Source organism: Salvelinus alpinus, chromosome 16, assembly GCF_045679555.1.
Source record: "Salvelinus alpinus chromosome 16, SLU_Salpinus.1, whole genome shotgun sequence".
Classification (NCBI taxonomy): domain Eukaryota; kingdom Metazoa; phylum Chordata; class Actinopteri; order Salmoniformes; family Salmonidae; genus Salvelinus; species Salvelinus alpinus.
The window spans coordinates 35,384,026-35,410,561 of NC_092101.1; the positions used below are offsets into that span (position 1 = coordinate 35,384,026).

Here is a 26,536-nt window from a genome sequence, read left to right on the forward strand (position 1 = left end):
GGCATTTAGGACATACTGCGGATTGCGAGTTATCAATATGGCCCTATCACCTGGACATGTTGAAATACTCTATCTTCATGCCTAGAATAAAAACCTCCAGGCTTCCGTCATAACTGTTCATTTCTTTCTTTTTTACGTTAATTTGTTTTTGAAAGTTTGAAAAAAAGGTATCCCATCAGAATTACAGACTAATAGAGTAATAATTACATAACCAACATTCTCCAACATTCTTTAGTCTTTGGTTACGTGCATGCAATGGTCACGTGTATGCAATGCATACATGTGTCACATAAAGAGAGCAAGGGTTCTGGGAATAGGGAATGTTTTTCCTAAACAAATTAGGGATTTTGGTAACAGAACTTTTCAGTCAGAAAAATGGCTGTTATTATGTTTTAGCTTCAGAGCGATAAACACTGATGTTCTGTGGTGGTCGCTACAGCAGGGAGGAGAGAGAGACGACGGGTGCTAGTCACACAGTCACTTGCTGTATTATTATTTTTTTTAACAGCGCATCAAGTCTCAGCCCGGCCCTGCACAAACAATCAAATCAATTGCTGGTCGGACTCCCTCTAGTCATTTGTGTGTCTTAATTATTTAATCAAACAGTGTGATTAAAGCATCAGACAAGCTCAATGAATATAGTTGATTTGATTAAAACACATAAGATGTGTCAATATATGGTAAAATACACGTTTAAAAAATTCGGCCAGGATTCTCCTACCCAGTCTAACTGTGCCTAGGGGCCCCTGACAGCCTGCCTGCCTGAGTTGCCTCCTCTCACATCATCACCTAGCAGTGCACTCTAGACCTAAGCACCTTATGAAGTCACTGTGTGATTTACAGTAGACTATACAGTATACTACCTTGCCATGTTCGTTTACCTTACATTACATTACATTACCCAACTTTACCCAACCTTACCAGAATGTGTGACTTCAACAGGTAATCTTTTGTCAATAGGCTTACCACATGACAGTTTACATCGCATACAGTCTTTATCCAAAAGACATCCATCAAGATCCTTGATGGACTGGCATTACAGTATGTTAATGTTTCTTTTATGACATATCGTTTTCATGGTAGGCTACATTATGTGGAAATTTAGGCTGGATAAAATATTTTTTCATACAATACAACGAGATATGAGAGATAGCAAGAGAGGCAGAAAACATACAAATTCATCTGATATGGACAGTGCATCAAGAAATAGTAGCCTGGACAAAACAATAGCTTGGCATTAGAAGGTGAGTTATTTACATAGCCTTGTTCTGTTCAATGTTATCTACCTATATAACACTCTAAATGCCCCATGTCATGTTGTTAAGTTCAAAAGAATACAATATCAATATTGCGAAACACCATTCAAACCAATGAGGTATCGGCACTTTAAAACCAATTATCTGATAATCATATTTTTTTCAGATAGAACCTTATAGTCCCAAGCTCTTGAAAAGCAAAATAAATAAGCATTTCAGGTGTCTTATCTCACTCGCTCTCTCTCTCTCTCTTTCAATTCAATGTAAGGGCTATATTGGCATGGGAAACACATGTTAACAATGCCAAAGCAAGTGAAGTAGATAATAAACAAAAGTGAAATAAAAAATACAAATTAACAATAAACATTACACTCACAAAAGTTCCAAAAGAATAAAGACATTATTTCACATACAGAGAGAGAGAGAGAGAGAGAGAGAGAGAGAGAGAGAGAGAGAGAGAGAGAGAGAGAGAGAGAGAGAGAGAGATCTTACCCCAGGTGAGGGTGTGGATATGGTGTCACCAGCCAACCAAAGAAGAGAGAGGAGGCACCGCCTCAATTTACAGTACATCAACAGTGCACTGAAAGAAGTCTCTCACCCACGTCCACTATTATAACGTCGAGGACTCGCTTGTGGATATAGCTCGGATTCTAGCTCAGGTGTTTGGATTTTGGGACATTCTTCCGGTCATGAATCGGGTTTCTTTGCCCGCCGCTGCTCTTTTGCTATTTACATTCACGGTGAGTTATCTTATTTGACGTTGCCGGCGTTGTTTTTGGATTATACATTTTTCTGTGTTGGTGAAGCTAAATTACTTGGAAAATATGGTTTACCCGCTACCAATTACGTCACAATGGAAGAAGTTTAAGCTAAACTAAAGCTACCCTTAAGAAAAATAGTCTAACGTTACTTTGAAAAAGTAGCCTAGTTCACGAGATTCACGATGTGAAAAATTATCATATCTAAATTTGAAATGTCATATAATACAAATTGCATGAACAGATCCCTATTTAGATGTTAACATAATCTGCAATTTATCATATTAAACACAAAAACGATGTTTCAAGTGAGAATTAGGCTACAGGCAGGTCTGATGGCGAAAAATAAATTCACCGATATGTTATTTTATTCTTTGCAAAACAAATAGTGTGTAACGTTAGTTAGTTTCAGTAGTTAGCTAAATTACACGGTACATGCCAAAAAGTAATTAACTAGACCTACTGAAAACACTACCAATATTTGAATTTAGTTAATCTAACACTAATACTGCAAAATGTAATTTAATTACTAGCCAACATTGTCAATTTTACACTTTTCTTGTTGGTATTCGTTTTTTGGTCGTTCAGATATGGGCGTTCTGACACTCAAAACTGTACGGAAATGTTTGACTGTAGTAGGCTACTGGTAGCCTAGCTAGTTGTTAAATACATTTATATTCCTTGCATTTTCAGTTTATAAGTCATAAAGTCTCATCTCGCTCCCAGAGTGGGCCGTTATTAAAAATACAAAAAGGAGTTGTGTAATAAACACTTTTATAAATTTTATAAAGGTGACTGCCTACTGGTCAAATATGCGCGAGACAAGTGCGCACAACTCATTGGCTATCAAAGGGATTATGACGGTCCACAAGCGCACCTATTCTTTCTGTAGGTCTATACAATTATTATTTTACTGAGGTTACAAAATAAATATGTGTCACTTTTCTAACGAATATTGACAGTAGGCTTATAATCTTTAGGCCACACATTTCAGGTGGTTAGGCATATAACCCAGTCAATCAAGAGCCCATAACCTCACGTAGGACTGACATGCTACTCAGTTATAACCCTCTGGTCGAGCCAGAACCACCATAAAAAGGAGAAAATGTCCGAAGTTTAGTGTTTTGTTATTTGCATATATACAGGTGTCATGGTAACATTGCTCTCACTCATGACAGTGAGAAAGAATCCCTTTCATTTTGAGAGCACTGCTTGAAAGAGGTTTTGAAATATGAATAAGGCCTCCTACAATACATTTTGAAAATGGCATCCACAGAACGGTTTCCACCAAAATTGGCTATGGGCCTATCATAAGAATAACTGAAAACAAATAAATGCTTTTTGGTCTGAATTTAAGGTTATGGTTTGGCATAAGGTTAGCAGTGTGGTTAAGGTTAGGGTTAAGGTTAGGTTTAAAATAAAATTTTAAGAAATAAATTGTAGAAATAAGTAGGGGTTTATGACTTTGTGGCTGTGGTAACTAGTTGCAACCTTGCAGAACCATTACTTAATATATATATATATATCATTCTCAAAAGATCCTCTCCACCCATGTTTCCATGCAAACCACATCCCCCAACCCAAGAACTTGTGACAGATCAAACGTCAATTAAACGTCTTTTCCACTATGGTTCAACGTAATTTCATTGAAATGACGTGGAAACGATGTTGATTCAACCAGTGTGTGCCCAGTGGGTCATGGCTGCGGATCACAGCTGAGAGATATAGCGGAACTAGCCTAACCTTGTAGATTAATAGAAAATAGTATTTCTACAGCATTCACTCAACTGTTCTTTAAAAGGCATGAATTTGACGTCATGTGGTTGTTACTAATTACCACAAGCACAAAGTCAAAATGTGCTAGGCCTGCCTATATTGTAAAAATTCATGAAAACAACCATTTATTCTGTGGTTAATATTAGGGTTATGGTTAAGTTTTAAATCAGATTTTAAGAAGATCAATTGTAGAAATACGCAGGGTTTAGCCATAATTATGACTTTATGGCTGTGGTAACTAGTGACAACAGTTTCATGTTGACGATGACCTGGCTGTCAAAGCTTGCTGGTCATTCCATCCACAGGGCTATTTGTCAAACATGTTTATGCATCCCAAATCGCACCCTATTCCCTATTTAGTGCACTACTTTTGGCCAGGACCTATAGAACTCACGTAGGGCTCTGGTCAAAAGTAGTGCACTATATAGGGAATAGGATGCCATTTGGCATGTGTTTTTTGCCAGTCCTGATTCATCTTTTGTTCTCACGTGCCCACCCACTATTACATACAGGTTCATACTCCTCCTTGCGAGCTATAATAACTATTCTTTACTTAGGAGTGGTTGTCTGGGTGGGTCTGCAGTAGGCTTGGCACGGTCTCACTGCTTTCACAGTTATGCCTCAGTACTTGTTGGTTTAGGATGTACACTGTATCATAACAGGTTTAAGTTCTGGTTTAGGTTCATTACAAGTCACAGTAAACTCATGGAACCTGAGTGTTTGAATGACAGATCAAAGAGTAACTCACTACAGGAGAGGGACATACAACAATGGCTCTTCCTATACCAGGACCCCAAACTAAAATGGGAGATAAAATTGTTGACTGCCAGGTTAAAAAAAATATGCCAGGCACCTGTCCCAGTCCATGGACTGGAAATTGAGATACACTGATCTAGAGAAACATAATACAAGTAAAACTCTCTCTCTTTATCTTTTTTTCTCTCTCTCCACCTCTGAAAAACATGGGGTGAGCACAATCACTCACCATAAAGTATAATTCTGCCAGGTCTTTACCATTTGGAAGACCTGACTGAATTATGAGAACTTGAGAAGGAGGAGCAATCAGTTAATATGTTCCGGACACATTGATAGTGGATGGGGTGGGTGAGATGATTGGGGTTTCTGCTAATGCTATGTCACTGTTATCCATGAAAGTAACCATTGATGTATTTTGTTTTGTGAAAGCAGGTTTTAGTGTCTGTGACTGTGGTGGAGACACGTCATTCCACTGGGCTAAGGAGACACAGGAGGGAATGGATCATCCCTCCCCAGAAACTAGATGAAAATGTAGACTACACCAAGAAAGAGTTTATTGCCAAGGTAATGCCACATGGCGGAGGTGCAATTGGTCGCTAGCAGAGCCATATATTTAGAGAGTTAAGCCAACTTTTAGAATTTAGAATATTGTTCTATTCAGTTACATAGCATTGTTTAGATTTTCCTGACGTAATGTTAATGGCGGGCTAACATGGTATAGTACCAGTCAAAAGTTTGAACACACCTAGCAGCATAGCACCCTGCATACCACTGCTGGCTTGCTCCTGAAGATAAGCATGGTTGGTCCTAGTCAGTCCCTAGATGGGAGACCAGATGCTACTGGAAGTGGTGTTGGAAAAAAAAATGTCCCAATTCCCAGGGCAGTGATTGGGGACATTGCCCTGTGTAGGGATGCTGTCTTGCGGATGGGACGTTAAACGGGTGTCCTGACCTTCTGTGGTCACTAAAGATCCCATGGCACTTATCATAAGAGTAGGTGTGTTAACCCTGGTGTCTTGGCTAAATTCCCATTCTGGCCCATAATACCATCATGGCCACCTAATCATCCCCAGCTTACAATTGGCTCATTCATCCCCTCTCTCCTGTAACTATTCCCCTGGTCATTGCTGTAAATGAGAATGTGTTCTCAGTCAACTTACCTGGTTAAATAAAAAAACGACTTATTCAAGGAATTTTCTACATTGTAGAATAATAGTGAAGACATCAACACTATGAAATAACACATATGGAATCATGTAGTAACCAAAAAAGTGTTAAACAAATCTAAATGTATTTAATATTATAGATTCTTCAAAGTAGCCACCCTTTGCCTTGATGACAGCTTTGCACACTCTTGGCATTCTCTCAACCAGCTTCATGAGGTAGTCACCTGGAATGCATTTCAATTAACAGGTGTGCCTTGTTAAAAGTTAATTTGTGGAATTTCTTTCCTTCTTAATCGGTTTGAGCCAATCAGTTGTGTTGTCACAAGGTAGGGGTGGTATACAGAAGATAGCCCAACTTGGTAAAAGACCAAGTCCATATTATGGCAAGAACAGCTCAAATAAGCAAAGAGAAACAACAGTCCATCATTACTTTATGACATGAAGGTCAGTCATTCTGGAAAATGTCAAGAACTTTGAAAGTTTCTTTAAGTGCAGTCGGAAAAACCATCAAGCACTATGATGAAACTGGCTCTCATGAGGATCGCCACAGGAAAGAAAGGCACAGAGTAACCTCTGGAGAGGATAAGTTCATTAGAGTAACCAGACTCAGAAATTGGAAATTGCAGCCCAAATAAATGCTTCAAAGTTCAAGTAACAGACATATCGCAACATCAACTGTTCAGAGGAGACTGCGTGAATCAGGCCTTCATGGTCGAATTGCTGCTAAGAAACAACTACAAAACGGCACCAATAAGAAGAGACTTGCTTGGGCCGAGAAACACGAGCAATGGACATTAGACCGGTGGAAATCTGTCCTTTGGTCTGATGAGTCCAAATTTTAGATTTTTGGTTCCTACCACCGTGTCTTTGTGAGACGCAGAGTAGATGAACGGATGATCTCCGCATGTGTGGTTCCCACCATGAAGCATGGAGGAGGAGGTGTGCTGGTCCTCTGCTGGACAATGACCCAACACACCTCCAGGCTGTGTAAGGGATATTTGACCAAGAAGAAGAGTGATGGAATGCTGCAACAGAGGACCTTGCCTCCACAATCACCGGACTTCTACCCAACTGAGATGGTTTGGTATGAGTTGGACCGCAAAGTGATGGAAAAGCAAGAAGTGCTCAGCATATGTGGGAACTCCTTAAAGACTATTGGAAAAGCATTCCAGGTGAAGCTGGTTGAGAAAATGCCAAGATTGTGCAAAGCTGTCATCAAGGCAAAGGGTGGCTACTTATATAAAATTTATTTTGATTTGTTTAACACTTTTTTGGTTACTACATGATTCCATATGTTATTTCATAGTTTTGATGTCTTCACTATTATTCTACAATGTAGAAAATAGTAAAAATAAAGAAAAACCCTTGAATGAGTAGGTGTGTCCAAACGTTTGACTGGTACTGTAAATGCACTATAATGCAGAAACCACATTGGTCCAACTCTCTAAATACGTGTCTCTCGTCTCTAGCAATGTTAATATTGCTGTCATGTTTGTTGTATTTTGTGTTTGTGTCGACTCACTCTCTGTCTATCTGTGTGTCTGTGTTTCAGATCCGGTCAGATTCAGACGATGGGACTGGTAATGTGCAGTACTCTCTAACTGGGGTGGGAGCTAATGCATACCCCTTCAACCTGTTCATAGTGAACCTTGACACCGGCTTTGTACGCATCACTGGTATCCTGGACCGGGAGACTATCGCCATGTACAATGTGAGTATCCCACCTACAGCAGAGCCAAATGACTGAAGATATAGCACAGGTGTATTAGTACTGTCGCAATGTATGATGTCCTTTGGTTTATTTATAGATAGATAGATAGATGATGATGGTTTTTTCTCTTCAGTTGTCAGGTACCGCTAAGTTCACTGATGGCAGTCAAGCAGAAAAGAACATTGATTTGAGGATCCAAGTTGTGGATCAAAATGATAACCCTCCTATTTTCGGTGACATTAACCCAGGAGAGGTGTACGAGCTCAGCTCAAAAGGCAAGTGTTTGGCAATAAATCAAGAACTTCCCCTAGAAAAGTGGGTTGCTCTGTTTAAGAGTGTCTGCTAAATGATTCAAATGTAAAATGTAAAATGTTTACAACTTCCCCTAGAAAATGGGAATGTGCCAATGCAATCCCAATGTGTTTTCCAGCTAATGACAGCATAATCTCTCATGGACAGACAACGTAACTAATAATCGAGTAGCTGGTGCAAGATTTTCATTCTGGGTTGCCAAGTTAATGATAGCATGACAACATCCCATGAATGTTTTTTAAATGTCCTGGGGCAATGTTATTTGATGAACATTAATAGAGATATTAGTGTTGATGACAGTTTTTTTCTGTTTCTGTAGACACGTCCATCATGCAGTTGGTTGCGACAGACGCTGACGAACCAGGGAATGAGAACTCTAAGATTGCCTACACCATAATTAAACAGGAGCCTCCAGGAGAGAGCATGTTCTACATCACCAATGAAGGAGAACTGAGAGTAAAACAGTCCACACTGAACAGAGAGGTACATACAGCATAGTCACCCATCTTTATTTATTTTTTCTTTCTATTTATTTTGTCTTTATTTTTACCCCTTTTTCGGGATATCCAATTGGTAGTTACAGTCTTGTCCCTTCACTGCAACTCCCGTACGGACTAGGGAGAGGCGAAGGTCGAGAGCCGTGCGTCCTCCAAAACATAACCACGCCAAGCCGCACTGCTTCTTGACACACTGCTCGCTTAACCCGGAAGCCAGCCGCACTAATGTGTCAGAGGAAACACCGCACCCTTGGCGACCGTGTCAGCATACATGCGCCCGGCCTGCCGCAGGAGTCGCTAGAGCGCGATGGGACAAGAACTTCCCGGCCGCATGCACACTGTTTTTAGTAGACAGATTGTTATTAGACACTCAGTTTTTATATATATATTTTAATCTCTTTTGTTTTCTAGGTGCAGGACTGGTACATGCTGACAGTGAAAGGTACAGATCTGAACGGTAGACCAGAGGGCAACACCGGCACCGGAACCTTTAGAGTCAACATCAAGGATGTGAACGACAACCCTCCCACTCTGGAGAAAGATGAGGTAATTAGTACATTACTCCATCAGCCTGATCCCAGATCTGTATGTGCTTTAGGAAACACTCCCAACAGCATACTCCAGCCTGATCCTAGATCTGTATAATATAATTGTTTCATTGTCTCACGTCAGATGATGACTCCATATCCACTGTTCATGGCAATGCATTGCTTTGGAATGGCGCCATCTGTCGGAAGACAATGTTAACTAGTTATGCTAGTCAGAGGTGTTGACTAGCACATACACAGATCTGGGACCAGGTTAATATTACTCCCCCTCTGTATAGTATTAGGACACTAGAGGCTGATGTAGTGTCTGATACTCTTTGTGTGGTTCTGCAGTATGAGGGCAGTATTGAGGAGAACACAGAGAACGTGGAGGTGATGAGGTTCAAAGCGGAGGACATGGACATGGAGAACACTCCTAACTGGGTGTCTCAGTTTGAAATCGTCAAGGGCAACGAGGCTGGCTACTTCAGTATTGAGACAGACCCCAAGACCAACGAGGGAGTTCTGATGCTCAAGAAGGTACGGCGTGAGTATCACACTGCACAGTCATACCTTCACAGATATACTGTATACACACACACACACACACACACACATACACGCAGATGCATTCACACACTTACACACATTTTCTCCTTTCTTTTTCTGCTGAAATGATCCATTTGTTTACATGTGCCTTTTTGTTTCTTCCATCCATTAGTCTGTAGACTATGAAGACGTCAAACACCTTGAGCTGGGAATAGCCGTAGCTAACCAGGCTCCACCCTATAATGGTGAAGGAGGAGGAGGAGGAGGAGGAGGAGGAGGAGGAAGTGGGACAGGAAGTGGGGCAGGAGGAGGTGGTAGTGGAGGAGGAGGTAGTGGAGGAAGTAGTGGAGGGGGAGGCAGTGGAGGAGGAGGCAGTGGAGGAGGAGGAGGAGGAGGAGGAGGTGGAGGCTCGTGGTTTGGTGGTGGAGGTTCTACAGGGAAACCTATGAAGACCTACCCAGTAAAGATCGCCGTGAAGAACCAGCCAGAGGGGCCACGGTTTGACCCCAAGGTCAAGGCTATCCCCATCTCAGAGGGAGGAGACTTCAAGATCAACAAGGTGATCGGCTCCTACCATGCCATCGACGGAGACACACTAATGCCTGCACAGAATGTCAGGTCTGTAGTGGCTCACACACACACACACACACACACACACACACACACACACACACACACACACACACACACACACACACACACACACACACACACTTACACAGCACACATTTGGCAATACCTTGTCTGATCTGTTGAGCTCAAATACACAACACCCATCCGATATGCATAAGTTCATATACCAAAACATTTTCCACTATCCCTGTTTTTCCTTATGTAGGTATGCTAAGGGCTCTGACCCAGACAACTGGCTGACCATTGATGAGTTAACTGGGGATATTAAACTCAATAAGATGCCTGACAGAGAGTCCAAGTTCCTGGTCAACGGGACATACTACGCCAAAGTTCTCTGCATGACCCAAGGTAAGCTAGTTCAGCATCTTGGTAGTTAGCTTCTTAGCCTTGACACACAACACTCTACAGTATATTGAATGTCAATGTGCCAAGGGAAGGATCTGAACCTGGGTCTCCCATGGGAGAAACCAAAATCTTAACAGTTAGCGCAATATGAAATTCCATCTTTGCCTGAGGGTGACACTGTTTTTGAAGCTGCACAGAGGGCTACCGCATCACATCTGCTACCTTTGTATTGGACATATGTTACATAACATGAATAACTCAAGTTGAACTAGTTAGTCTATAGCCTTCTGTAGCATTTATGAATGAAATGACATGATCTCTTATTACAATCTATTCTACACAGCACAAGATTATATAACATCAGTCTATATAACCCCTGAGCCTGAATCCTAACTTGTAACACTATCCATGTTATGTGGCTCTGCTAAGCACTGAGAAGAGAGAAGAGTACACTCCTGTCTCCTTATAGCCTTGTATTCTGCTCATACTCCGTAATCCATACATCAAGGCTGACCGGATGTAGCCTGTTCCTAGATCTGTTTGTGCTCTTGTAAACTCCATTGCTGTCCTTGCTGTCCATCTTACACCTATAACATCTTCCCTTTAATAAAATAGGACAGGAGCTGTCAATTCACTAACAAAACAAACCACTAACAAAACAAACGCCGCTGTGTCGTGTTTTGGGAGCCAATGCCAGATGGTGTCCTTGTCCATGAGCCTCGTAAGTGGCTCACACACCTCAGAGAGCCGCGTTAGGAACTTGGCCAGGTAGGTCACGAATCCGACGAAGCGCAGCACTGCCTTCACGTCAGATGGAGCATTTCCAAGACAGCCTTCACTTTCTCAGGATCCGCCTTCAATCCGGTGGAGGACAAGATGTGCCCATGAAAGCGGACCTCTGGCACTTTAAACTAAAGCTTTTTTATGCTTAGCCTTAGCTTGACCTGTCTGCATCTGTCCATCAGGGCCAGCAGCTTGGCGTCATGGTCACGTTCTGCCTCCTCATCACTGTCCCCACAGCCCACTACGAGGATGTCATCTGCTATGGGTTCCACGCCACTGAGTCCCATCAACAGCTCGTGCTGTTTCCGCTGATACACCTCTGCTGCCACGGAGACCCCAAACGGGAGGTTCAACCACCACTTCCTGCCCCAGGGTGTCCAAAAGGTGGTCATGTAGCTGCTGGGCTCGTCGAGCTTGCACTGCAGGAAGGCATCTCTGGCATCCACGAGCGTGAAGACTCTGGCCTGCGGTAGCTTGTAAAGAGCATCCTCCAACGTGGGCATAATGTAATGTGAACGTCGCAGAGCCCGGTTGAGGTGTTTAGGATCATTGCATATCCGTAGCTTGTCTGGTTTCTTGATGATAACCATATTACTTATCCAGTCTTTAGGCTCAGTGACAGATGTGATGTGGCCATCTGCTTCGTATTTGTCAAGCTGAGCATTCGTAGCTGCTTTCATGGACACTGGTACACTGCCGGGTGCACACTGGACAGGCTGGATTACTGCGTCCAACTCAAAGTGGACTTCACCGGGAACTGACTCAACCAGTGAGTTGAAGACATCATGGTATTTGCTTAGGAGTGTCTCCAGGCCCAGCCTGGACTTTGTCTATAATGTTAAGATCAGCTGGGATGGTGAAGTTAATAAGCCCAAGGCGCTCGCATGTGGACCCTGACAGTAATGGCTGTTGACTAGCCTCAACTATTTCAAACTCAAGGGTGTGTTTCTGGCCACGTAAAACACACTACGTCACAAACAGGCCTAAAGAGTTCATGAACTGGCCTGAATACAGTTTCAGCTTGGTACTACTCTGTGTGAGTTTGTCTCTGGGCGCGAGCCTCCTTTTGTCTTTAAGGCTCATAACTTAACATGTGGCTCCCAAATCTAGCTGGCATTGCTGTGGTTTATTATTAAGTAGTAGAGTGACAAACCAATTTTTTCCTTTTGCCCTCACTGCCCCTATGCACTCGCTAGCATATACATCCTCTGTGCTGTTGTTCCCTTCATCTGTGTTTGTTTCAATGGAGTTCACTTTACCCTCCTTTCTGTTGCTTTTCATGCAGACCCCCTTGTGAAGTAATTAGCTGTACCACAGGATTTGCATATTTTCCCATAGGCTGGGCAGTGTTCTTTACCCCGTCCATGAGAAATGCCACAATATCTGCACGTTTTGGGGTTGTCTACTGCAGAGTTGGTTGTAGTATTAGCATTAGCTGTGGCAAAGGGGAATTTCTTTACTAGCTGCCTGAATGTAGCATTGACATTGTCCATATGTTGCCTTTCTAGCTCCATGGACCTTATCCGTATATCAGTAAGCTCTGCTGCACGGCATTTCTCCACTGCCAAGACCAGCGTCAGGTCACGTTCTCTCAGCAAATGTCTGCGCGTGCCCTCATAAGCTATACCAAGCACGATCTGATCTCTGATCAGTTCATCTCTTAAAGCACCATATTCACATGTAGCTGCCTTTTCCCTTAGGCTGGTGACAAAGCTGTCAATGGACTCCCCGTCCCCCTCTTTGCAACAACCGAAAACATAACGCTCGTAGATAACGTTCTTTGCTGGCTATAGCTGTTGCGTTACCTTGCTGAGCTGCTGTTAGGTTCAGGTTGTGTTTGTATACGTGTCGGCATTCAGTTCCTATTATAGTCCTCAAAGTGGCAGCCACTACATCATCGTCCTTTTCCAGAAGTCACGTGGCTAGTGCATATGTAACAGTATAACTTTAGTACGTCCCCTCGCCCCGACCTCGGGCGCGAACCAGGGACCCTCTGCACACATCAACAACAGTCACCCACGAAGCGTCGTTACCCATCGCTCCACAAAAGCCGCGGCCCTTGCAGAGCAAGGGGAAACCCTACTTCAAGTCTCAGAGCAAGTGATGTAAACGATTGAAACGCTATTAGCGCTTACCCGCTAGCCATTTCACATCCGTTACACTCACCGCCCTTTCGACCTCCTCCTTTTCCGCAGCAACCAGTGATCCGGGTCAACAGCATCAATGTAACAGTATAACTTTAAACCGTCCCCTCGCCCCGACACGGGCGCGAACCAGGGACCCTCTGCACACATCAACAACTGACACCCACGAAGCGTCGTTACCCATCGCTCCACAAAAGCCGCGGCCCTTGCAGAGCAAGGGGAAACCCTACTTCAAGTCTCAGAGCAAGTGACGTAAACGATTGAAACGCTATTAGCGCATACCCGCTAACTAGCTAGCCATTTCACATCCGTTACACATAGTCCTCCCATTCACCTCTAAACGTATCCCAGTTCGTGCTCCAATCTCCGCTGAGCTTCACAACAGCGGGAGGGGGAATATTCACTGCCATGTCTAACCGGTGCTACACAACTCTTAAGCTAACTGCTAACTAGCAAACTCACTCTAGCTAAGGTTAATTCCGGCAACATTTTACTCAAGGAAGCATTTTTTTGTAAACCAGAACAGTTCACTCTAATTTGCGGAGATCATGGTGTTATCCGACTCTCTGACGCCATGTTTGGATGTTAAATGACGAGACAGAGGCATTGATGCGAGTAACCAGTCTTGTTCAGTAGACTGTTCAGTACATGGCAATACATCCGGGTATCTCAAGCACACCGGTAAAAACACTGAAGTTGCAGTAATTAATATTTACCAACAGATGCCATCTTACACCCATAACATTAAATAGCTAGCGCTATCTTGTCAATTTACAAAGAAGAACTTGGCTAACGTTAACGTCGTTAGCTATGTTGGCTATAATGTCGTTACGCGTTAGCTAGCTAACGGAGCTACCTAACTTAACGGTCGCGCAGTCTACCACCGTCTCTCCTATCAAGGGACAGCGTCACTGTCCCTTGACATACCCCCGACGGTGGCGACAGACTCGGCCATTCTCACCCATCCTCTCTTTTTGGTCTCTGTATTGACCACGCAGTTATCAAGTCTCCCCAACAGCAACCCTTTCCTGGCTGCTATTTCCTCCACCATCACGTCAAGCTAAGTTTTTATTGCTCTTTCCTTGGTTATCCATTTTTGGTTTTGATATAGCTAGGCTGATGGCTATAATGACCAATGTTTGAAAAACAACAAAATAACCAAATCATATCATCCCTGTCACATAGGCTTATTTATTGGTTTCAAGCACGTCACTAATGTCAAGGCCACATAAGATGATATTTACGTTCTTAGAAATGTAAGTTCCTAGAAAAGATATTTACGAAGTTCCTAAGAAAACTATGAATTCCTAAGAACATTTTGAGGAATTGCATTTACGAACTATCTTATGCACTAGTTATTTTTGCCTTAAGAAACTTCTTACGTTTTTTCGTAAGTAATGTTTTGTGAATCCGGCTCCTGTAGTCAAGGATTTGATTAATACATCTATATAATAGGTTTATCTTGTGGTATGTTTCGCACCATTCATAATTGTGGTATGTCTGGGCTGTGGAACAAACGGGAGCAGTACTGCTTTACATACACCAGCAGAGGGAGCAGACCAGCCTCACAAGCAGATGAACTGTAATACTCTGTTTCCACCAACAGGAGGTAGCACCCATGATTTATATACATCATGGGGTAGCACCAAAGATTTGTATAACGAAACCAAGATAGACCCCAGCCTGTCATTTCAAATGGGAACAAATGAATCACAGTGGGCAGAACAAGGAAGAAGGTGGGCAGAGTCAAGCACAAGCTAGCGAGACCCTATTTGCACGTTCTAGCATGTATTTCCATTAGGGAACACCTACTCTGAGAAGTGGGCTACTACCATATTTGGTAGTGAGTGGTAACGCCAATCGGATTCTTCACTTTACATCTGGTGAAATATCTGTCTCATTGTTCTATCTGTGGTAGCACCCTACAAGCAGGGTTGTTGTAGTACTCTTTAACCCAGCAGAGTGGGATAAAGCACCGTCACTTAACAGTACCCAGCTTTCACTCATAACAAATAACAATGTTTATGACAACTGTCAAAATCAGAAATGGGTTGCCTCCCCTAACAATCTTCTTCCCTATTCCTTTGTGACAACTACAGATGGTAAAAAGGGCTTTCTAAATCCAAAAACACTCCTTACCCCAGGACACTTAAACAGGTGACTATCCAGGGAAATAAAGAAAAAGGAGCCGTATGTTTATGCATAGATCTGATAGATTTATTAACGGGACAAACAAACAAACAAACAGGCTGACGTTTCAGCGTAGTTCACCTTCATCAGAGCCTTGAGTAGAAAAAGGTGGAAGGCACCTATTTAACCTCACAGGGGAGTGTCACACTTGCCATGTTTTTCAAACATGTCATTTAGAGCTGTCAATAATATCAACTAGACATGGGCTATTTAACCAAGTATAATAAGCCTTCTAGATTCCTTCCTACATATACAGTGCATTCCACTTGAATAATAACAAAGGAAAGAGAAATAAACAAAAACAAAACATATTTACGAAAGAAGATAAAGAGCTGACCCTTTCGCTCGACTGCGTCTAAGCAGTCTGTCCGAAATGCCTCTATCGGTAGCAATTTCCTCACGATATTGCCTCTGGTGGAGAGAGAAACTTTCTCAATTCCCCAGAATTTCAAAGTGGAGGCTGAGCCATGGTTAGCACTCGCTTAGTGCCTGCCACCTTTTCCTACTCAAGGCTCTGATGAAGGCGAACTACGCCGAAACGTCAGCCTGTTTGATTGTTTCGTTAATAAATCCATCAGATCTATGCAGAAACAGAGTGCTCCTTTTTCTGTATTATCCCTGATAGTCACCTGTTCAAGTGTCCTGGGGTAAGGAATGTTTTGGGATTTACAAGTCGAGCACATGATTCCGTTTGTTCAAGCTGGGCTGAAGTGCTTATGGGTACACTTCCTTTCTATGTCTTTATAAATACATTTGGTTGATTGATTAACTGACTGACTGATTGATTGATTGTTGCACTCTTTTCCTGTTCAGACATGCCCTCTAAGACAGCCACGGGTATGGTAGCCATCCAGGTGGAGGACATGAACGACCACTGCCCCACGCTTACTAGTAACGTTCAGACCATGTGTATGACAGCCGATGCTATTACCGTGACTGCAGTGGACAAAGATGCGTTCCCCAACGGAGCCCCCTTCACCTTCACCATCATCCCAGAGGGAACAGAGGGAGTGTGGGTGGTCGAGCACCTAAACGGTGAGAGGCCTGGAGAATGGAGTTCCTACTGAGGGAATAAGATGAGGATAGCACACAATAAAACCATTAGGGTTATTTAGTCTAGTAACAAAGAAGAGCTACACTGAGTGGTAGCATAGCCAAGCATATCACATCACATATACTGTATTCTATACTATTCTACTGTATCTTAGTGACTTAATAACGTTTACATATCTTGCATTACTCATCTCATATGTTTTTACTGTATTCTATACTATTCTACGGTATCTAAATGACTTAATGTTTACATATTTGGCATTACGCATCTCATGTATATAATGTTTTCTATACTATTCTACTGTATCTTAGTCTGTTCCGCTCTGACATCGCTCTTCCATATGTATATAGTCTTAATTCATTCCTACTTAGATTTGTGTGTATTGGGTATATGTTGTGTAATTTGTTAGATATTACTTGTTAGATATTATTGGACTGTCGGAGCTAGAAGCACAAGCATTTCGCTACACCCGCAATAACATCTGCTAATCACGTGTATGTGACCAATGCAATTTGATTTGATTTGGCAGACATGCCTATTTCCTTAGTCATAGAGATGAGGAAGGAAAGTGATACTGTCCATGTTGTGGTCCCAATCCCCAGACAGATGTAGTATATCTATCTGACAACCTGTCTCATGTCTGACTGTGTTTGTGTCTAACCTCTGACCCTACAGACACCTCGACCATCCTGAGGTCCCAAAAGGATTTGTGGCCGGGCTCCTACGCAGTTGCCATGGAGATCCGCGACCAGCAGGGGCACGCGTGTCCTGACCTGCAGAAGCTAAAGGTAGATGTCTGCACGTGTGCGGACAAAGGGAAGGCGTGCGCGACACGAGGAGCTAAGGGCTCAACCGGGGCAGTGCTAGGGCCTGCAGCAATTGGACTGCTCTTCCTGGGTCTGCTGACGCTACTGCGTGAGTATGATGTCATCATCTAGAAGGAAAAAAGGCAGAATGCATTCAGGGATTTGCAGTGAAACAAGGGAAATGTATTCCATATTTTCAGGACAAATCTTTTGACCAACTGGGTTCATCAATGTCTGCAATAGTGAGAAAATCAAAGTCATCATTGTGACATGGTTAGAGCTAGAGTTAGTCATCGAGGGGATGGGGATTGCCTGAGCAAGGCGCAGATTCACTGATCTTGATCATATAATGAGAAGATATTTCTGATGCAAGGGAATTTGTATTGTAGATCAGTAATTCTGCTTAGAGCCCTGCTCAGTCAGGCCGATCCTCTTAAATATTCTGGTACCATAGAGATAGATGACTCATCTTTATATCTGTGCCATTATGGCGTCTGTGACAGCATGGGCAGCGCCATTGAAGCTACAGCCCATAGGAATCCCCACCCAGTTGACTACTTTAAAATAGCATGGTGGAAGCCCTCAATTGCAATGTCCATGCTAAAATGGGTCAGATCCATGATGAATCCTCTATCCATCTCTATGGCTGGTACACTAAACTCTTCCCATAGTCCCTCCTCTCTCACACAGCTCTGAACTGATCTGTCTTTAAACAATCCCAGCTTTAGTTGAGGAGACAAGAGAGCCATATCACTAAGTCATCTATTGCGCCATTTAAGACTGAATTTCCTACAGAATGCCTAATCAAACATCATTGCCTGAACTTGATTGATATTTATGTCAGAGCAAGTCTGAGTCGACACCTGAAATATACTGATCAAAAATATAAACGCAACATGTAAAGTGTTGGTCCCATGTTTCATAAGCTGAAATACAAGATCCCAGAAATGTTCCACATGCACAAAAAAACTATTTATCTCAAATTTTGTGCACAAATTCGTTTTCATCCCTGTTTGTGAGCATTTTTCCTTTGCCAAGATAATCCATCCACCTGACAGATGTGGCATATCAAGAAGCTGATTAAACAGCATGATCATTACACCTTGTGCTGGGGAAAATAAAAGGCCACTTAAAATGTGCAGTTTTGTCACACAACACAATGCCACAGGGGGGTTGCTGAGGAGTATTTATGTCTTTAATAAAGCCCTTTTGTGAGGAAAAACTCATTCTGATTGGCTGGGCCCTGGCTCCCGAATGGGTGGGCCTGGCTCCCAAGTGGGTAGGTCTATGCCCTCCCTGGCCCACCCATGGCTGTGCCCCTTTAACTAAATCATACGGTATAAACAAAAAAGTAGTTGGTCTCCTGCCACACTTGTAAATACATCAGTCTTGTACTGTGAGTGGATTTACGTTTACTATATTACATCTAGTCTATGAGACCAGGCTGTGATTACGGCTCAACTTGAATGAATCATGAATAATTATGAGTTAGAAAGTTATAGACTCACAAATATCATACCCCAAAGACATGCTAACTTCGCACCATTACAATTACAGGGGAGGTTAGCATTTTTGGGGGGTATGATATTTATGCCGCTGTGGCTTTCTCACTCATCATTATTCACAATTAATTCAGGATTATCTGTAATCATGGTAGCTTCCACATTAATAGAGAAGTGTTTAGAAACATATTCTAGTTTAATTTACTCTAAAATGACACGATACATTATTTACCATTAATTTCTATTGGGCACAAAATAATCTGAAACGCAACCAAAACAAACAGAAAATGCATCCAACAAGTGTAGAGTCACAAGCTTGTTGTAGTCATTGCGTGCTATGAATATGGGTCCACCAAATACATAACTTTTTACTACTTTAATACACATAAGTCAATTTGTCCCAATACTTTTGGTCCCCTAAAACGGGTGGGCTATGGTCAAAAAGTGCTATAATTTCTAAACGGTTCACCCGTCAAATCCATAGTGCTGGAGTACAGAGCCAAAACAACAAAAAATGTATCACTGTCCCAATACTTTTGGAGCTCACTGTATAGTCAGCATCAGCCCTACTCTTGCTTTCTTGCTTATGCCGTGTAATGGCAGGTCATAGCTCTTGGTTTTTAATTGAAGCTGCTACTCTTATGTATTGTCTAACCCCCCTCTCATGGTCCTGTCTCCACAGTAATCCCTCTCCTGCTGTTGTTCTGTACGTGTGGGGGTGCCGGAGGTCTTCCTGGGGGCTTCACTGAGATGCCCTTTGACGCCAAGGCACAACTAATTTCCTACCACACTGAGGGACAGGGGGAGAACACGGTAAGAAGGGGAAAGAAGGGTGTGTGTGCGTGCGGGGTCACAGATAATCTTTTGTGTGAATGATTCCACTATGGTAGTATGTTTCTCATTGGGGTTAATGGTCCAAGATGTCACAGCAATATTTATTTAACCCTCTGACCCCTGACCTCTTACAGGAAGTACCTCTGCTGAATGCACCAGTTCAGGTCGACACAGGAAGGGTCAAAATGATCAACGCGGGAACCATTGCAGCAACGACCGGAGGGGCGGGGCTAATGATAGGTGGTGATCAGTTCCAGAACTCCTCCTCCACGATGGGCGGTGGATTCTACCAATCAGACGGCCTTATGGATATTGGATATAAGAATGGAGGAGAGATAATCGGACATGGGAATGGAGGAGGCTTTTATTCTGAGTATGAGAGCAGAGAGGGAGGAGGAGCCTATGAAGGCATCGCCCTGCCTGATCACTACCTGGAGGAGTACTACTCTCAGGTAAGGAGGCAGAAAATAGATCTACCCTCTGACTGTCAGGTCAGTAGATTGTGCATCAACATGGAGTAGAGAACACAAATAGAAATACAGTGTCCATATATGAAAGGTTGTGTGTATATTTAACTGGTAGAATAGACAGGTTGGTTGTTTAGCAACAAAACCGACATATGCGGAATTATGGGGCAAAACAGACGGGGTTGGCTTAGATTGTTGACAATATGGGTCTATATTTAATCTCCAAATGTTTATTGAAAACATAAATACATTTGCACAATGAGCACTTGATGTCTGTCCAATACATCATTGCCATTGTTGGTTAGCTTGCTAGCATATTTTTTGCCATATTAGCATTGACATGAAATCAGTCAAAACACCTCAAAACAAGACATTGTATCAGAAACTAGCTGAAACTAGTCACTTACGATTCCCCTCATGGCAGTTTCTTGTCATCGTTGGTAGCTATATGGCCATCCAGAATCACAACAACTCATGGACTTGTGCCCCATTGAAGCGGGCACAAAATTTCTGTGACCTTGTCAGCTAACCCATCTATATACACTGAATGTATGGTATAATGAATGGTGGCAGGCGGTGAAGTTAATTGATGTGTCTGTATTGACCCTGTGTGGGTCTGTGTTGTATTTTCAGAAAGCTCATTGTGCAGCTGAAAACCACATCCAGAAGGACAGTCAGTTGGTGTATGACTACGAGGGCCAGGGCTCTCCTGTGGGCTCGGTGGGATGCTGCAGCCTCCTGGAATCTGACAACGACCTCCAGTTCCTCAATGACCTGGGGCCAAAGTTCAAGACCCTGGCCGAGGTGTGCCGCGGAGAGAGGATCCAAACTGAAGTCTCTGCCCCTCTGCCACCCAGACCCATCATCTCCATGCCAACAGCAGCCAGCAGTGTGACGACCAATGTGGCGTCCAGAGTGGTTTCCGCCGCCCCGGTCCCAGCCCCAGCACCGCCCCCTGCCCCGGCCCAGGTGACACACGTCGAGAGGGCTGTGGTGAGGGAGTCAGATCGTTCAGATCGTTTGTCTACTCTGAGGCAGGACATGGTGGGAGGAAGCCAGGGCCAGACCTTCCTACTGCAGCAACAGCCTATGTACTACACCACCATGCAGCCTATGATGCAGCCCGTGGTGCAGCAGATGCACTATGTAGTGGAGCAACAGGTCCCCAACACACAGAGCATGATAATGGTCAACGGGCCTCCGTCAGGCTCGGCCCAGGGCCTGGTGCTGCAGGGGCAACGGGTGGTGACCGGTACCCAGGCTCAGGGCACCCTTGGCAGGGGAGAGGGAGGCCTGATCCATATGGGGAACATGTCTGGTTCTCAGGGTATGATGGTTGTGGATGGGCCGGTGATGCAGGGGGGGCAGATGCTCCAAGGGGGGCAAATGCTGCAGGGGGGGCAAGTTTTTCAGGGGGGGCAAGTTCTTCAGGGGGGGCAAGTTCTTCAGGGGGGGCAGTTGGTACAAGGGGGTCAGGTCCTTCAGGGGGGTCAGGCCTGGCTGCAGCAGTGTAGCTCCCTGCAGCGAGGGGGCTTATCAGGGTCACAGAGCATGCTGGTGATGGAGGGACAGGGGGGTAGCAGCGGAGGTAGTGGGGTGCAGAAAGGCCAGGGAGGGGTGTTAGGGTTCTCCCAGGGGTCCATGCAGAGGAACGGCCTCTCTGGCTCACACAGAGTCCTCTACACCACAGAGCAGAGCTCAGCCGCAGAGTCCAGCGCAGGCTCACAGAGCGGCATTGTAGGATTGAACGGGTCCTCCAGCAAGGTCAGCATAGGCCCCGCCTCCACCTCCCGCAAGGCGGTGATAGAGAAGAGAGTTGTGACCAACCAGAGCACCAGTAAATAAGGTCTCGACCAATAATATAATACTATAAACACTAGACACATTAAATGCCACTGAAGCTATTTATTGATGGAAATGTCACCACCTTGGAAGTTTTGATTTAAATTCAGTGCTCAAGATGGGGGGTATTTTTTGTCCCTGAAAAGCATATCACTCTTAGATGTATAGTGGGGTTTAGAATGAGAAAGTGTTAGATTGTTGTTTAAAAAATGTGGCAGTGGGCAAGTGTAAGTGTGCAGGTTCAGAATATTTTACAGATTGTGACCTTGTGTCTGCTTGCACAGCGAATTCTATTAGCCAGGCCTATAAAGCATCCCAACTTAGTTCTACCAGACAGTGTGTACATGTGTGTTTTCACGTGAGTGCGATTCAGCTTCCATCTGAAATAATGAACTGTTTGATTCCCTCTTGTGTGTACAAACACAATATGGTACCTTTATTTGACTTTCTAAACTTCTGGGGGGACAATGGTAATTCTTCTTTTTAGCTGTTAAGTAAATTATGTGTATTTCTGTCCCCTACTAAAAACAATCTTGGTCGACCGAAAGTTGTCTGTTCTTTTGACCAATCGATTGGTTAAAACGTGTATTTTTTCATGTATAGACACAACCTATGTGTTTTAATCAAATCAACTATATATGCATTGAGCTTGTCTGATGATCAAGAGGGAACCAGGGATAAAGATAACCAGAATTTTTTTATTATTATTTTTTTACCTGTCCCGACCGTCCTCCCGCTCCTACTGGCCTTCGCAGATTCTGACGTTACTGTCCTGAACTTGCTAGGAATAGGCTACACGAGGAGTCAGCAAACTTTTTCATGTGGAATGCAAATTTATCTTACCATTTCTACCGATCTGTGTGCCAGTTATGATTTTCATATGCACATTTTTGTTTAGCAGTTTTCATTTATAATAACATCTTTGTATCTCAAAATCATTGTCATGTGGTTAGTCAAAATTATATCTAAATGAAAATGATACGAACCTAAAAAGTTACTTCTATTGCAATTGCCAACTATGTAAAAAGAGCCTATAAAGCCAACAAATAAAAACATTGCAGCCTGCAGGTAGGAAATATCCTGATAAAAATAAATATCCCATAAATCACATTGGCTACACATGCCCAAACTGCAACGAACTTGAAACATTGTATCAACTATTAACTTGGGTCTGGCCTGAAGAACCTTGCCACATTATATAAAATATTCTGGGCCCTCAAGAGTTTTGCGAGCCAATGAGACACACCTGTAGGCTATTTGTGCAAGGGATAAGAAGTAATCAGGTAGGCCTATTTTATGACTTTTCCACTTGATCAGAGCATGACATTTTTCCCTTTCACACTGAGTGTTTATCGAAAGGTAGAGAGCTGGAAAGATTTTTCAAATACATTGATGAACTATTGTCATTCTCAATGGATGTAAAAACAGACTTTGTTTGCTTGCTGTTTGAGGGGAAGAAAAAATTACTTTGAGATGCTCCACAGTGGTGATGCATTAGGCCGAACAGAAATGCTATCAGATCCCCAAATGGGCACATTTATATGCCTACATGTGCCTGCAGGCCAGGTAGCCTATAGGCCTACTTCTATGGGTAATCAGGTGCGCGTCCTTACTCAACATTGACAGGAGCACTCCAAACAAAAGACAATGGCGAAATTGACAACTCGTAAATGGAATGAAATAAACCAAAACTTGTTTCTCACAAGTGTAGCCTAGGTTGTGAGCTCTGCAAACAACGTGTCCACTCCTACAATGACAACGGTAAAATACTGGAATTATATTATACTGAATGCATTAACACACATTACCGTAACCAAAAAAACATTGTAGATTAGAAATGATAGGAATTAACTGAATGTACTACTGGTGATATATGTAATGGGGAATTGAATCAGATGCCAACAATTCACACTATGAAGTTATGAAACAATGAATGTGCACAAATTGGCGGGAGAGACCGTGTTCTGGAGAGGGAAGTACTGTACATCGTGAAGCCACATGCCCCTTCTTGGACTGTGCCATCCCCGCGACCTCTGCAATGGATTAGTTCACTGAGATGGCCGCGAATAAGACAGGCATGTCCTGTGCCATAAAAATATATATATATTTGCTACTGCTCAACTAAAAAAAATCTTGGTCGACCAACAGCCTATCTACCAAACATTCGACCAGTCAAATAATAGGGGTCAACCCTAATTTCTGTTGATTAGCATCAAGGATCAACCTGATTTTGATTAGGGGCACTGTATTGAGTATTGAGCACTTCATTACAGGCGAAACAAATCTAAAGCTTTTTTGTTTTTCTATTGGCTGTTAGTGTGAGTTTGTCATCCACAGACGTGTGATTGCTGTTATTCTATGTGAACGGCTCCACCCACAGACACCTCCTCTTCAGTCCGTGGGACTTGTCCATGCACACCAAGAGCATGTTAGACTGTACATTTCCATACCAACCCTGACATCTTGTCCAGTCAGTTTGAGATTCTGCACCTTGTTGGCAACTTATACCTGGAACCTGCTAGTCCGGCTGAGCAGGGCTCTGAGCAAGCCTCACATAGGACAGAAGTGGATGAGCTATAGCCAATAGGCAAAGAGATACAACAGAATTGGCTGAGCTATAACCTATATATTCTACACCCATCTCTGGCATACACATCCATGTTTGTTATTTCAGTGATTAGACAGGTTTGTTTAGATATGATTTTTTTGTCTCTGCTGGCCTTGTATTGTAACTATTTGATGGTTTTGTTTGATCTGATTTTAACGTATACGTCATTAATTGGACTTTCTAAAAGCAGCAAGCATGTTCTCAAAGCTTGAAGCATGAAGAATGTGCTTCCATTTTTCAGTCTTAAGTTCTTAACATGAAGTCGGAGTTTGTCAACGTAATAATACTGAGATTGTCACACAGTTTTTCTCACTCAACTGTTGGGTGCTCATTCTGAAACAAAGTATAATAGCTATGCCCCAAAGATTTTAATTAAATCCAGGTTTGATTGAATCTATACTTGTAGTTGCATCAGTTATAGTACTTGAGGATGGGTCTTAGTATTTTTATGTTGGTTGTGTTTTTGTGTACAAATATTCTCATATTTTTATGTAACTTTTTTTATACCTTGTTGTGTTTGTGTATGCACTCAGACTGTTACCTAAACATGGATTCGTCCAATCAGGGTTTATTTTGTTTTTAACAAGAATGGGAAGAGGGGGAAATTATTACCACTTGTCTAAGACTATCTAATAATTCTCAAAGTACCAGGGGAACATTGTATAGTTTATTTTATGTTACTCTTCTATTAAATGCACTGGTATGTATTTTGTCAAACGCTGGGTATATCTGAAAACAGTTTTTCTTAGTCGTGTTTGTTCCAGAGAATGTTTGGCAAAAAGGAGACGACTGAGATAAAGAACTATTGCTGTATTGCACAAGAAGACACAAACTACTGACCTCCTGCACAGTCACTGTCTTTGTGGTCTGTCTGATCTCAGATTTCATCAACCAAATGTCATCGAGCCAATGTTTCATCTCAACTGTATTTAGAGATCAAAGTCCTTTTGATTATTTAGACTGAAGTTAGGAGTGTCCGATACATTAATTATATACAACACTTTTGAAGCAAGTCTATTATATGAATAACAATTATAGTACGCTATCCCTTAAAGTTTTGACATGAGTCATAGTCCAATCAGGCTTTTATCTACTGAAACGTCTCTGGAACACTCGCCCTTAAGTTTTGTTTCTATTTTGGTTTGTAAAAGAGACATTATTTTAAATGTTACAGCTTCAATAAAGCTCCTCTTTTATTATTCCTGATGCCGTCGACTAGCCTTTTTAACCAAAGTGAACTATGAACTCTCTCGTGACCTTTTTATAATTGCCGTTTCAATTTAACACTCAAGGCTCACCTCTGAGGAATGAGGTCTATCAGGACAGGGCATGCTCAGGCAGTATACTGCCACAAACACAAACCAAGTGTGAGTCTCTCCAAGTCTGCAGTCTAGAGAAACAGGTTGGGTTTCTTTGATCTCTGTTTGTCCCCATTTTCTCTGTGACATTTCTGTAGAAGTTCAAGTTACATAATTAATATGCTGTGGGTAGCTTCGCATCTATCAACAGTTTTCTTTGCACTTGTTCAACAATTATGGGTTCCATGTAACTTTCTTCTCTTATGCACTTTTTAATCTCGTCTTTTAATTCTACAGAACCCTCAGGTTTCTTTGATCTCTGTTTATCCAATTTTCTCTGTGGCATTTCTAGTGAAGTTCAAGTCAGATCATTAACATATTGTACACAAAAAACAGCCCTCTTCCAGCTCAGAAATGACTCAGACCCTCTCTCTAACCTCACTGCTGAAATTCTGTTTACGCACACCACATGGCTTTGTTTTATCACACCTGGACTACTGCAACGCCATTCTATACGGACTCCCTGTCAAAACACTGGACAGTGCTGTACAAAACTCAGCTGCACGAGTCCTCACACACACACCAGACCTTGGGACCACATCACCCCCACCTCACCACATCTCTGACCTTATCCTCCTGGCACCTTTTTATACTATTAACCCCTTTTTGAAATCCAAAACGAACGTGAAGGCAGCTTACACAGGGGCCTTCTTTATAAACAC

General features: G+C 42.7%; 1 protein-coding gene across 1 annotated transcript; it reads left to right on the forward strand.

Annotated features, from left to right (window-relative positions):
* Nucleotides 1-1,846: 1,846 nt before the first annotated feature.
* Nucleotides 1,847-25,717, forward strand: LOC139541410 (desmoglein-2.1-like). The gene is made up of 14 exons (XM_071346038.1): nt 1,847-1,996; nt 4,979-5,110; nt 7,265-7,423; nt 7,557-7,698; nt 8,055-8,218; nt 8,644-8,778; nt 9,114-9,299; nt 9,481-9,926; nt 10,147-10,289; nt 16,217-16,438; nt 17,133-17,372; nt 19,448-19,578; nt 19,734-20,051; nt 20,700-25,717. The coding sequence occupies exons 1-14, from the start codon at nt 1,946-1,948 to the stop codon at nt 21,909-21,911; spliced, it is 3,681 nt and encodes a 1,226-aa protein (XP_071202139.1). The 5' UTR covers nt 1,847-1,945; the 3' UTR covers nt 21,912-25,717.
* Nucleotides 25,718-26,536: the final 819 nt, after the last annotated feature.

Excerpts from the sequence above, each read along its gene's own strand:
- LOC139541410 (XM_071346038.1), top strand. The coding sequence starts at position 1,946 with ATGAATCGGGTTTCTTTGCCCGCCGCTGCTCTTTTGCTATTTACATTC. Across the intron at positions 10,290-16,216 it reads AGTTCTCTGCATGACCCAAG|ACATGCCCTCTAAGACAGCC; the intron begins GTAAGCTAGTTC and ends TTTCCTGTTCAG. Across the intron at positions 20,052-20,699 it reads TGGAGGAGTACTACTCTCAG|AAAGCTCATTGTGCAGCTGA; the intron begins GTAAGGAGGCAG and ends TTGTATTTTCAG.